The 13,217-nt window shown below is 34.6% G+C and overlaps 1 protein-coding gene across 4 annotated transcripts in view; it reads left to right on the top strand.

The window, feature by feature from the left end:
- The window catches only part of MINDY2 (MINDY lysine 48 deubiquitinase 2), a 41,634-nt gene extending 28,489 nt beyond the window's left edge, over nucleotides 1-13,145 (top strand). The window contains exons 8-10 of one of the 4 annotated variants that reach the window (XR_007507479.1): nucleotides 255-428; nucleotides 1,859-2,343; nucleotides 4,482-13,145. Coding sequence is in view for 2 of the 4 variants with exons in the window: in XM_049812229.1 (XP_049668186.1) it covers nucleotides 255-428; nucleotides 1,859-1,978 (294 nt within the window). In the remaining 2 variants the exon portion in view is untranslated. Of the gene's footprint in view, nucleotides 1-254; nucleotides 429-1,234; nucleotides 1,834-1,858; nucleotides 4,114-4,481 lie in introns of those variants that run through there. The other 3 variants (XR_007507478.1, XM_049812229.1, XM_049812230.1) reach the window with 3 other exon arrangements.
- The last annotated feature ends 72 nt before the right edge of the window (nucleotides 13,146-13,217 follow it).

The following is a 13,217-nucleotide window of genomic DNA, read 5'->3' as shown; positions in this document are numbered from 1 at the left end:
TTTTGTGTTTTGTTATGCTTTGACATAGGCACTGTGAAAGGAGAAATGTGAAGTAGCTGGTTTAGCCTTTCTGCAGTTCAGGTTATAAACAGGTTCTGAAACAAATTCCTGTTTTCCATGAGGTAAATGTATTTGAAGGTTAGGCTGGGAGAAAAGTGATGGTACTGTGTAGCTGTACGTGCTGAAAAATTCATTTGATATGACTTGACTATTTTCTATGCGAAAGAGCATTAATAAACAAATTTACCGTTTAGGATTATCTGATGGCATTGTCTCTACAACAAGAGCAGCAAAATCAAGAGATTAACTGGGAACAGATCCCAGAAGGAATCAGTGATCTAGAGCTAGCAAAGAAGCTCCAGGAAGAAGAGGACAGGAGAGCTTCTCAGTACTATCAGGAACAAGAGCAAGCAGCTGCTCAGGTCCAGGTAAGAAAGCATTATTACAGAATATGATCATGAGTTTTAAAGAGTATCAACTTAATAGTTACATAGACACATCTACATTTGTAAATGTTTCAGACTGGTAAGACTGCTATTTACATTCTATACAGTAAGTGACAAGATGAATATAGGAATCTTAAGACATATGCTATAATTGTTGGAATATGCATGCAGATACGGCAGTTGCTGCCACTTAAATACTTTCAAAGCAGACCTAACCTTCTAAATTAGGGTTTCATTCATACTATTTAAATTGGAGCGATGGGATGAGTTAATTCGTAAGGTTACAAAGATTGTATTAGCTAATATTTTATATTACTTGCAAAATAGCATTCAAGAGTTTTTTGATAGTAGTTGAAGTTTTGTCTTTGTCTTACAGAAGTTTGTTTCTTTACATTTTTAGGTCTTTGTCTATGATATGTGACAGTCCTCTTTAAAATTAGGAAATTAACAGTTTCTCCCAGTACACCTTTTTGTCCCATCCCCATAAGGAGTTGCATTCAAAATGTTTGGAAAATGTGACTCATGCACATGTATATAAAAAATTGCCATATAACTGAATCCAGTGTGCAAGAGGCAATATTTAAGTTGGTGTTCTGGATTCTGGGAGTTTTAACTGCTAAAGACTTAAAACTGCTTTTATTTACAAATATGTAAAAAATAATCTGTATGAAGGCTGAATCTTTGGCCTGAAGCAATTCAGAACCATTGACTGATGTGCTTGTTAGGCATGAAATAAGAATTCTGACAAGTAAAAGTTGTGTTATTTCCACTGCTTGTTGCTTTAATAGAATCATCAGTAGCTACTTCCATGATAAAGATTCACTACTGCTGGCTGCACAAAGGTAGAAAGAACTGAAGAACCTGCTTAACAGGACTTAACAGCATACTGATTTGCAACTGTCAGTGGATAACAACTGGAATAAATGATGAAATAACAAAATTTAAGTTGCCTTTGTATACCGACCCCCTTGTCAAGTTCTTAACTAGTTTCTAGTCACAAAAAGCTGCTGCTTTGCCATATCTAGCTGTCAAAACCAACACTTTCACTCTGCAACTTCTGAAATGTGAAATATGTTCCTGTAGAAGAAACTAGGAAAAAATTCCAGTACAATAATACAGAAGTGCCAGAAAATGCTTGAAGCCAAATTTTATTACTGAAACAACTGATCTGAATATGTGGACACAATAGAAGGGACACACAGGACTTGAAACATATTTTCAGCTGACTTCATTTTTTTAGAAATAAGTAGTTCTGTGGCAGTTCTGGAATATTTATACAAAAAGACCCTCCCTGAATTCTGCAGTTTGCATAATAGCTAAACTTTTGTTTGTGAACTTGAACACAGAATAATACTTCAGACCGCATCTACAATAATGTTTGTTTCATTCAAGATTTTATTTTTTCTGCACAGCAGGTGCAAGCTGCTGCTTCTCCAGCAAGCGGAAGACAATCTGCAAGTAATGAACGCAAACGTAAAGAGCCTCGAGAGAAAGAGAGAGAAAAAGAGAAGAATAGCTGTGTTCTCTTGTAATAGAAAATGGATTTAGTCTGGAGCCCAAGTGCATGTCCTCAGAAGCAAAAACAAGGAGTAAAAAGGAAGACAAACCCGTTACATGCCGCCTGTGCCTGATTACCCCATGGATTTTGTTCATGTTTCAAGAGAGGATGGGTGACTTTGTTACAATCACACAGACTTTCTTCAAAGTCATAGTGCGTGCTGCTCAAGATGGAATTCCAAATCACAGTTGGATACGGCTGTGCTTTGAGTTATTCATAAGAAATACTGCACCTTGTAGCTGAACACACAAATCATGGCAAGTTTTGTGTCATAGTGACATCCATTACTCATTACATCAGTTAGTAAGCTATTTTATCTTCTACTCTACAACAACAGAGGTAATTCATTTTGTGTAAGACTTTTTCCTGAAGTCTGTACACTAGCACAACAGAGTTCTGTGTTACTTATATGGTATGAAACTATATCTTAGGCTGGGTATAGTCTTCACGACACAAGAGCCCAAATAACAGCTGGGCACTGCCTCCTCAATGTGTCCAGATTTCTTTGCTTCTGGATCTGGTATGTTCGGTTTTTTGAACCCAGATTTATACTGTGTTACTGCTATCATTGCACCTCCTAGCCAGCTTTCTTGCCCCAAGAATATGTGACTTGATAGGCATCATACAGAAAATTGTCATAGAAAATGGGGCATTTATTAATAAGCAAGACGAATATTGTTTGCTTTTCTTGCAATTACAAACTGGGTATGGCAACTCAGATGTTATCAGGGTTAAACAAGTAATTTTATAGGTAACTTCTTTTTCTTTTAGTATTTTTTCTCTTGTAGGTAAACTGGACCAGATAAGTTCTTATTTATTGGCCTCTCCATATGATAGGTGAATGATGAGAGGAAACTAAGGTCTATAATAATCATTATTCTATGTAAGAATGCAGAGTTAAAATAACTAACTATCTGCCTTTTTTCCAGAAGTACCTTGAACTTTAACATGACGTTAACATGTCCACTTGTGTATTTAAGCAAGTGTACTGTAGTTAAAACCACACTTTTTTGTTTGTTTTGTAAATCATGTATCCTTAAAAAGCACACTTCTGAAGGGTGAGAGAGAAGCGAGACTGCTCTCTGAGATTGTTTAGAAGGGTGGTTAGGTGTAATGTTTTTTTAAATCACTAATTTAGAATTTTTGGAAAACAGATTTTTCTAATTTATGGGAACCAAATAAACATGTTGCGTCTTGTAGTATTTATAGAATACAGAAACAGAATACTTACTGAATTTTGAGGGAACCACAGATCTTCCTCCACTCCCATTAAGTCAATAACAATTACTTTCTTGCTGAACCTTTTTGCTAAAAATTTCTATTTAGCAATTTGTAGATACTTTTGAAAAAGGCTGCTTCTCCTGGACAAGTTATGTAATCATGCTCTAAGCCTGGGTAAATGCATTAGTATACAATAATCTGGGAAAGCTAAGGCAGTCAGGTGGAATATGACATTCCTTGGGTTCAGGTGTTTGGAGAATGTCTGCAAAAGAAAGGGTGTCTAAACAAAAGTCCACTGGTAAAAAGCTGCTTTAAAATTATTTCAAGCAGAATTGCTGCAGTGATGGGAACCAGTCATCACATAAATCTGTTATGAACCTAGAGTGAAAATTACACAGATAAAGGAAGAATGTCTTATTAACTAAAGGGCCAGTTTGTATCACTTTTTTCTTCCATGCCTTTTTCTCTTTTGCTTTTTTCCACTTTTGTTACAATTTCCCTTTTATAATAATGATGTAATGAATGGTAGGTGGTCTCTACTACGCGAACTGTAAATTTTAAAATTTCTCTATTCTCTAGAAAAGTCATGCCCAGAAAAGTAACTAATACTTAATGTATGCAGTTCAGATAATTTTCTATGTCAGAGCAAAGGTTGATGTCTTTTTTTCCTTTGCAGCAGCCTAACTTCTTCAAACAAATTAATGTGATGGAGGATCACCAACATAATGACTTATCTACTTTAAGCAGATCAGAAAATATTCCAGTAGTGTCAATAACAAAGACTTTTAAGCCAGAATGTTGTTTAAAAACATTCTGTTACTAAGATTTTTCCAAATTTGTGTATTTACCTTTATTTATTGACCTTGAAAAATAAATATGTCAAGCTAAGTGTTTGTTATCTTATTATTTTCAGTGACAGTATTGCCACTTTAAATTCCTTTTTGAACAAATCTAGCTGGAGCAGGCATTGTGGCTACAGAGTATATCTTTTTGCCTAAGATACTTGTATTAGAAGAATTCATGTAACATTTCCAGTTTCAGACAGATGTGCCTGAAACCTAATATATTGTAGTTATGGTAATATGGTCATTTAGTCACAAAGGAAGAAGAGTTAAATGTCAATGCTCATTATGAGGTTTAAACTCCCAGATAATTCAGTTTCTCTTTCACTAAAGGAGTAAAAGGTTTCAGGTTTTTTTGAGATGGCAGGCATGCTATTCAAACAGTTTTCTGTTAATATCCTTTTTTCTTTACAGGTCTTGAAGCTTTGGAAAAAAGGTAAAGAATTCCTGAAATCTAGGGCATTGTTCTGCATGAGTTGAGCTTGTTAGTAGCAAAAGTTATAAGCAGATGAGCTTGTTAATATCCAAAATGAAATATATCTGGAAACTTAATTGATGACCTGCTGTGACTAACATTGCAAAAGCAACTATCACAGCTGATATCTATGACAGTATCTGATGATCAAAAAAAAAAAGGAACAGAATTGCTTTTATCTCTAATAGTGAGCTTGGAAAACAATACTACAAGATATTCATGGAGTATCAAAAAGACGATGTCTACTTCTGACTATTTACTTCATTTGCCTCTTTTTTGAAGCTCATGTTCTGGTATAAGGGTACAGATTTAGACTTTAAATCTGTTTATACAATTTAGCATGCACATGCTCCAAATACCTACATAATATATATGAAAGTGTCCAGAAAAGTAGAGTAGAACTTGTTTTCCACTAGATAAAAGCTAGCACAGAAAACAGAATCATAGAATTTTTGTTGTTGCATAGTAGTTGTGAAATTAAAAAAGCTAAATACAAGTATTCTTAAAATTAGCAAAAAAATGAGCACTGCCATAGTGATAAATGTTTTTCTAAGAGGCACTTTGTAAATGCTCAAATATACCACTTGTGACACTCAAATGGAATCTGCGACCCAACAAAGCAGATCCAATGGAAGACTGTAACACCAGAGGATGAAATTAGCATTCCTGAAATTCACTTAAATACAATGCAAAAAATATATTTTGTATCTAGCCATCTAGTTAATATAATAAAGTATGTGTTCAGATTGTCTTTACAGAGCTCTTATTGTGGATCACAGGCACACAAGTTAAAAGTGAAGCATATGCTCTTCTGTGTACACTTGCGTTGGATTGCCAGTCAATCTCTACACTCATTTGGTATTTCATGTTATTGTCAAATGTTTCCTCAAACTTGTATATACAAGTTCTTGAAAAAATTTTCCAGTATGTAATAAAAGGCAATTTGAGTTCTTGAAATTGAATCTTTTGGTGTATTCAGCAGGAAATACTTGAGTAAAGGGTGAAGCTGATGTACTTTGAACCTTTGTTCTTTCCTGCTACCATACATCTATAACCCAAAGCTAGCTCATTGCTTCGATGAGCTTTCTTACCATTAGGATGCTTATCATAGTCAATTGCTGAAGTTTATAGAAAGCACATCTAAATACAACATACTGAATTAAGAGCTGTATTTATTTTATATAAAAGTAGACTTTTTTTAAGGTTGTAACCTTAAACAGCAGGTGACTCAGGAAATGCAAGTTAATTGATGCAGTATCCTCATTAGAAAGCATATTAGAGAAAAGCAAAAATAACAAGCCTTAGTTCGGTTGCAATATGATGCTTACGTTTTTTCCACCAGTGTTATGATAACAAGACCTTGGTAACAAGAAAAATGTGACACTGAAAAATGTTCAGATAGTCCAATGATAGCAGATGTCACATGCAAGAACTTAAGACATACACATTTTATCTTGTGATTCAGTGCAGTTACTTTTTTTTTTAAGCATAACTAGCAACAGACTGCTAGCAGTGTTGCTTTTGAGTGGGAATATTTGGTGAGATGAATGACACTTTCTCATACAAAATCATTCATACAGAAGTCTACCGGATGTTAATTTCCATAGTGTTTCCACATAGGTCCTTCTTGTTCACAGCTTGTTAGAGTTGTCGAGTAGAAAAGCAATGTATTTAAGCTCAACTGTCATCTCCTCTGCTGGGGAAGAAGTGCCATAGGGAAATGCTGAGGAGGAAGGACAGGCTGGAACATAAAAGTCGACCTCTTGAGGTTGTTTAGGGATTTTTTCTTTAATTTTGCTGTTATTTTAGACATAAATAGCTGTAGCACAGCATGCAGTGGCCAAATCTTCTCATCTAGGCAATGACCAGCATGCTTATTTCATAGTGGGTGGGCAGTGTCTGTCCCTGTATGCACTGTTCGTCACTCTCGTAATGCTTCTAGGTCGAGACTAGCTGTTCTGACCCTCTAGTATCTCTGGTTTTATTAACTGTCAGTTGTCTACTGTTCAGTTTTGGTCATTATGCCAGCTCTATCACTATGAGCTCTCTTTACCTGGAGAGTTAGCTCTAGAGAAATTGCTGACACCTGGAAGTTCTTTACTGCCTTTACAGTTCCTTTTCTGGTTTGTAGGATTACTTGTGCTCATGGAAAAGCTTCATGTGCTGAAATGAGCAATTCCTTGGTTTTTGAGGTTAAGAACTTTTAACTATCTATCTAGTTAATTATCTTTAGAAGATCCCATGTTTACCGCTACTTGACAGTATAGAAAAAATTTCAACAAAATGTTGTTAGGTTTGGAAAATCCATAGGGGACAATTCAGATAAGTTTCAGTGCTCAACCGAACAGCTTGCTAGCTTAGTATAAACAGTATGCTTATAAAATAACTTATTGTAACAATATGATGAAAGTAAAGGCATCTGTTTCTCTAAATGTAATCTGTTGATGAAACATGAAATAAGGCACTGCAAGTGCTTTCATCACTAGTTTGAGTCACACATTTAAGGAAGCAGGTGGTGGTGGTGTGGCTAACAGTCCTGCTGGGGCCAAAAGTGAGTGAAATATGATTGTTTGATATAGTCAAACACTAAGCCAAATATATATAGATCTTGGGGGTGGACAGGAACACAAACTCATGTAAGTTTTACATTACTTTAATTATAATCTCTTGAGAACTGTCCTTTAGTACTGACCCAATTTCAGTTTACGTCCCATCTGGCTTAAGTGATACTGATTGTGAAATTCATAAATATGGGAAGTGATCTACCACTGTCTCATGAGACTTTAGCTCAGACAAACTTAGATTCTCCATCACAGAGCTGAAGTAATGTGATACTTGGCCTGTCTCAACTTGAAGTTCATGTTCTCTTTTCTTGTTGAAGCTGTTAGTAAAACTTGCACAGGCTTTTTGAGCTAAGACTTCAGCTGTAGCTTTTCAAAGTTAAGATTATGCTAAGTGGTCTTGAAAATTTCACCTGACATAGTTTAGCCTTTTTAGATTTTTTTCTAAATGTGTTTCAGAAAAAGCTGGGATAAGGGGTATTATGCCTGAAACCTTCTGTTGACTTTTGAGTTCACTGGCACATACCAAGGAAAGGGTCAAAATTGCTATTAGAAGAAACACCAGTGTGTTAATAAACTTAAATCAGCTGAGTAATGGGTAGATCCTTGGGTTTTGTCATGTCTTGTTTGGGGGAACTCCAAAGTAATAATATGAAAATTGACAATTTTTTTTCCCCTTCATATGAACTGGCCCTGTCTAGTCATTAATATTTGCATTGAGTATTTTTATTTAAGGCTTGTTTATGTGGTCCAGACTGTGAAGCTGATGAGTTAATGTTTATACTTATAATCTAGTAAACACTGCTGAGCATTCAGATACTGACACTTCCGCCTTGAGACACAGAAATAACACTGACAAAATCAGTATTTACACTTAGCAACTCTGATGCTTTTAAATAAAAGAGCTGTAGAACAGTTAAAGGAAAACTCTTTTTACCATCGCCAAAAAATGTTTTGGCGATGGTAAATTATAAAATTTAATGGAAACTATAAAATCAGATGCAAGAAAACATTACTGCTGTTATACATTGCATCTCAATGAATACAGAATAGGCAGAAGTTTTACGAGATGAGCTGTGTTAGCCAGCTACTGCTGAAAGGGAGTCTGACTTGGCATCCCAATTCCTTTACTGTAAATTCATGCAGCTCACAAAAACATAATATAGTTTAACTAGACATAACCATGCAATCTTTATCTAGCTAATGCTAACAATTTTAATACTGAGGACATGATGATATGGACTTCTCTATGTAATGTATGAATTCCAAGTACATGTTGTCATTAAGTCCATATTATAATTCATTATATGTGCCAGCTATAATAAAGGTAGCATGATTATTTCTGTCTGTGCTATAAATGCATTTACTTTCTTTGAAAGAAATACAACAAATTAGATGACTGCTTTCTTAATAGACTTTGAAACTACCTTGAAATGTTCTTTGTAATACTGTCTTTTTCAGTCTTGGGAAATTAAAGAATGCATAAAAATTTCTGTAGAAATGTACTGATTTGACACAATGTTTTTCTTGTCTTGCAATACGTCTCTATGGAACATAATATAACACTCCCCCCTTACCATTTGATTCTGTAAGAGAATGTTTCATTTAGCTATATATATGCTGCAGTCACCTTGTAGAACTAACAAACTGCTTCATCAGTAGCAAGCCTATGCTGTAGAAATTTCACTGGAAGGATTTAATAAATATTAGGAAAAGAATTATTTCTAAACAAAATAATGCAACATTTTGGGTTTTTAGTGGTCTCTTGTGAACTGCAATAGCTAACAGTTCAGGGCTATCTTATAGTCGCAGTAATTAGTGGTGGTCAAATGCATTTTAGGATCCTTTTAAACTTCCAGAGCAGAATTGCCATACTTAACGCTTGTCCTAAATCTTTCTTTATTAAATGTGTATCCAGTCTAACTTCATACTACCAGATACAGCCATGAGGAGGAACGTGACATTTCAGTGTAGCCTTATGCAAGCCAGTTCGATAGTTTCATTAAAATTTTTCATAGTTAATTACCAACGTGTATCAGCTCTGCAAGCAGAGCACTGGGAGAAACAACTGAAATAAAAGCCCGTACTTCCACCTTTAGCCAGAACTTCCACAAGGTGTAGAAGACGCTGGTGACTAATACTATTCTTTTGAAAAATCTCAGCCCAAATAAGAAAGTTTAATCTATGCTCTTTCTATCCCCCTCCCCCCTTTTTTTTAAAAAAGAGGAAAGCTAGTGTTAGATTATCCTGTGTATTTGTAGAGAAAAAACAAGGTCAGTTTTGAATTTAACTGTGTCTACAGATTTGTTAGCTTTTCAGCATGTTACCTGTTCAGCATTTTATGCCTGCTTTCAGTGGAACTTTATTTTCTCTTCAGTACTTTGGTGTCGGGGCATCAACGGGCCTCTTAATTTTAGGGCTTTTGTTATTGCAGATTAACCAGAGCCATAAAGGAGCTGTTTTATATTAATTACTGGTTTTGTTTTCAGTTGAGTTTTAGTGAAGTACTTCAGATTGAAAGTTTGAAAACAGGTTCTATGTGAGGTGATTAAGTAATGTGGGGGTTTTTAGCCAGTTGCAGCCCTGGTAGACTGTACAATTGAGTTCTGTTTACTATAGGAAAAAATTACTGCTGTGGAAATAAAATCCTTCTTTTGCTTGGAAAAGTATAGTAGCTGGTTATCTTCAAGACCACTGCAGATAGATACAGTGAACCAATGAACCTGCTTGTGAATTTTTAAACTACTTATAATTCAGCATTTGCATTTTTTATCATGAATGGTTGCAAATAATTACATGTCTGCATTTCACATACTCAGTTTACAGCAGTAAGCTTGCATTTCTGGATTTCTCACATGCTTTATTTTTTATGCTGGCAAGGTAAAATGACTTTCAAGAACCCACAGGTGACCCATTGACCATAGGTAGGTACAACTGATTTCAAGAGACAAATCTGTTGTACCAAGTGTTTCTTCACCTACATTTTGATAACTCTTGAAATTACTAGTGCTGTTACATTATGTTGAAGAGTGTGACTGGTCAGACAATTACAGTACAGACATTCATTAAATAAGCAGGACTCTGGTTTTGATAGAGTTTGTACTTGCAGAAATAAAAGAGTTAATACTTCCCCCCAGATTGCTATCAGATTGTATTGGACAAATTCTGTCACTTGCGAATGGTGTTTCCCCCTGTATTTTTTCAGTGTATAATCACTGTTTACAGGTTAAGCCTCAAAAAATTTGATAGTGGTACTTAAAACTATAGAAAGTATTAAGTATCTTGTCCTGTCCCACAGAAATAAATTCTAAATCTGTTGCTACTTGCTCAGTACTAGTTCTTACATAAGAAGTCACAGAATGTTAATACCTTACAGCTATTTTCTTTATAAGAGAGTAAAAAAAATACTGTCATCAGTTCTTCCACAATAACCTGACAGACATTTAATGTTAAATGACAGCATTTTGATTTTTTATCTTTCATATTACACCTTCTGGTGAAAGAAATTCTTATCCAAGTTTTACAAATTTTTGATTATCCTTTTATCTGTTCAATAGATGCATAACTATTATTTGTACAACTTTGGATAATCACCTTATACATATAAGCTTATTAATGAAACTACAGATGAAACAAAAAAATGAATCCTACAGAAGTTGCCCCTAGTTCTCCAGTGTTAAGTCAAATACTTGTTACCACATTAACTGCCTTGTCTGAGTCTTTTTACAATGAAATTATTAAAAAGAAAAAAATAATCTATGTAGTTTAGGAAAGTTCCAAAAGACTTCTAGGTTAGTAATGTCTTCAAGATGCCATGCTTAGACCCACCAGAATCATGGAACTGCTGTGTTAAATCAGCAGTTTAGTTGTGAGCCTGTTAGTCACCTAATGTTTACCTTGATCTCTAAATCTAATTTTAAAAGGAAATGCAAAAATAAAAGCTAATGCAAGCTATTGTAGATTTACCAAGAGCTGGGAGAAGTTAAATTTTTTAAAATCGTATTTTAGAAGTGCATGACATGATTACATCTAGTCATGCAGTATTATTTGTACCAATGTATGTGACAAGTCCTTTTCATCATGATGTTACACCATTATCCAACATTGTAATGGCGTCTACAAGTTCAACTACTGAATGTTTTGCATTTTAAAAGCCTTAATTGTTTATATTGTATTAATGTGTTTTTAAGACTATAAGGAAAAACAACCTTTTCCTTGTAAATTGTTAAAATCATTTTGGACACTTACAGAACTGAACGTCTCTGAAAATTATTTATCTTAATACCCCTTTTTATTGTCTGTGTACCACAAAAGAAAAACTGTTAAATTCTGTTATCTTTTAAAAAGTGTCTCCAGTTATCAGCCTCTCTACAGTTTAAGATCTTTACCCTAATGAGATTTATTTTGGTTAACAGTCTTCTGAAATTCATTGTATGTATATAAATTTAAGTAAGCAAACTTAAATAAACATTTCATTTAGCTATTTAAGTTCTTTCCTAATAATAAAGGTTGGATGAAAGACTAAAGAAAAAAATCTTACTCTGGAAAAGGATAGACTTCTGTTGATCTGAATTTATAAATTATTTAAAGTTTTTTGGCAATTTGTTTTCAACTGAGATTTTTCTTCCTCGTCATCCTAGTTTATTTCGAAATTTTAATTAAAAGTGAAATCTATATATGTACAATCACATTTTCATTTAATTAAGCAAAAAAGTCAGGAAATATTATTTATACCTTTAACAGTTGGAATGCACATCTAGACCTGTTTACTGTAGGTATGGTATCAAGTCACAACTCCAGTTTTATTTTTGTACCTCTCTGTAGCTTTGTCTTCTAAGGTTATAAACTTTCATATTTCCCATTTGATCTATTAGCCACTACACATTCATGTTATAGCAAATAGTTATTTTGTATGTGTTGTCACACCTAGTTAAGCATAGACTGCAGCCAGATGGATATGTACTTTTTAAATGCACTCTGAACTTGTACTTTCTCTTGCAAACACCCGCAAAAAACCTCAGTAAATTGAACTTCTTACAAGTGAACAACAGAGATGTATTAAATGCATCAAGATGAGTTACTTACTAGATAAATGTGTCCTGACACAGTGTATTTCTTTTGTTTAAACCTAAATATTTGTCAGTTGTGAATATTCATAAAGGATTAATTATAGCAAATGCTGTTATACCAGGTTTCTGTCTCCTCCCATCTTTCCTGAAAGGCTACTTACTCAGAAACAATTTAGTTTAACTTGCTTTCTGCTACTTAATTCCTTTGGAGCACTGCAGGTACTTAGCAGTTCTTCCACACAGCAAGCAGACTATAACGGAGGCTGGCAAAGATCCATGTGCAACATCAGCATGTTCTTACTGGCTCTTGCTTTAAAATTTGTAACTTAAATCATTCTTTAAAAGACAATCTGGACCAGTGAAAGCTTCCAGCTGTTAGTCAAATACTACTTTACAAGCTCTTCTTATGGTCTGTTAGTGAGGTCCTCTGTTGATTTCTGTAACTATCCAATTTGGTAAAGCTGTGTAGTGGATTAGATTTGCTTCCCCCACCCTTTTTATTTTTTTTACTTGCTGAACAGCAGTGTTGTAACTATATACTTATGCTGGCTGGGTAATAAATGAATCTTGGGGTGATTACCTAACATTACTGATTGGGCCTGGTCAAGAAAGATTTAACATAAGCCATGCAATGTTAAACAAAACCACAAGGTTTAAAAAGATGCATCTCTCTTGCTTGAGACCACATCAATGAATACTTGCAGGTATACCTGAACAAGACTGCATATATAGAATTCCCCAACCACTCTATGCAAAGTTCATTTGTGGTAGTCTGGTTTAAAAAAACAGCTCTATCAAAGTTCTGCCAGAGCTTTGCTAAGCAAAGAGCAAACTGTAAGATTATTTCTTTACTACCAAAAAAATACAGGAACACTCATGGGAGGCCTAAGCTTTCTTGTGCTATCAAATTTGCTTCTATACTTTATATTCAGTAACAGTGAAGGAGACAAAAGTTTTAATTAGAAGCTAATGGCACCCATGTTTCGATTTGCTATACCAACATGTCTGTTTGATTCTCTCTTCTCCAAAGACTTGTTTCAAAGAT

The sequence above is a fragment of the Accipiter gentilis genome, chromosome 10, assembly GCF_929443795.1.
Source record: "Accipiter gentilis chromosome 10, bAccGen1.1, whole genome shotgun sequence".
NCBI classification, from domain to species: domain Eukaryota; kingdom Metazoa; phylum Chordata; class Aves; order Accipitriformes; family Accipitridae; genus Astur; species Astur gentilis.
This window is presented reverse-complemented; position numbering and strand designations above follow the sequence as displayed.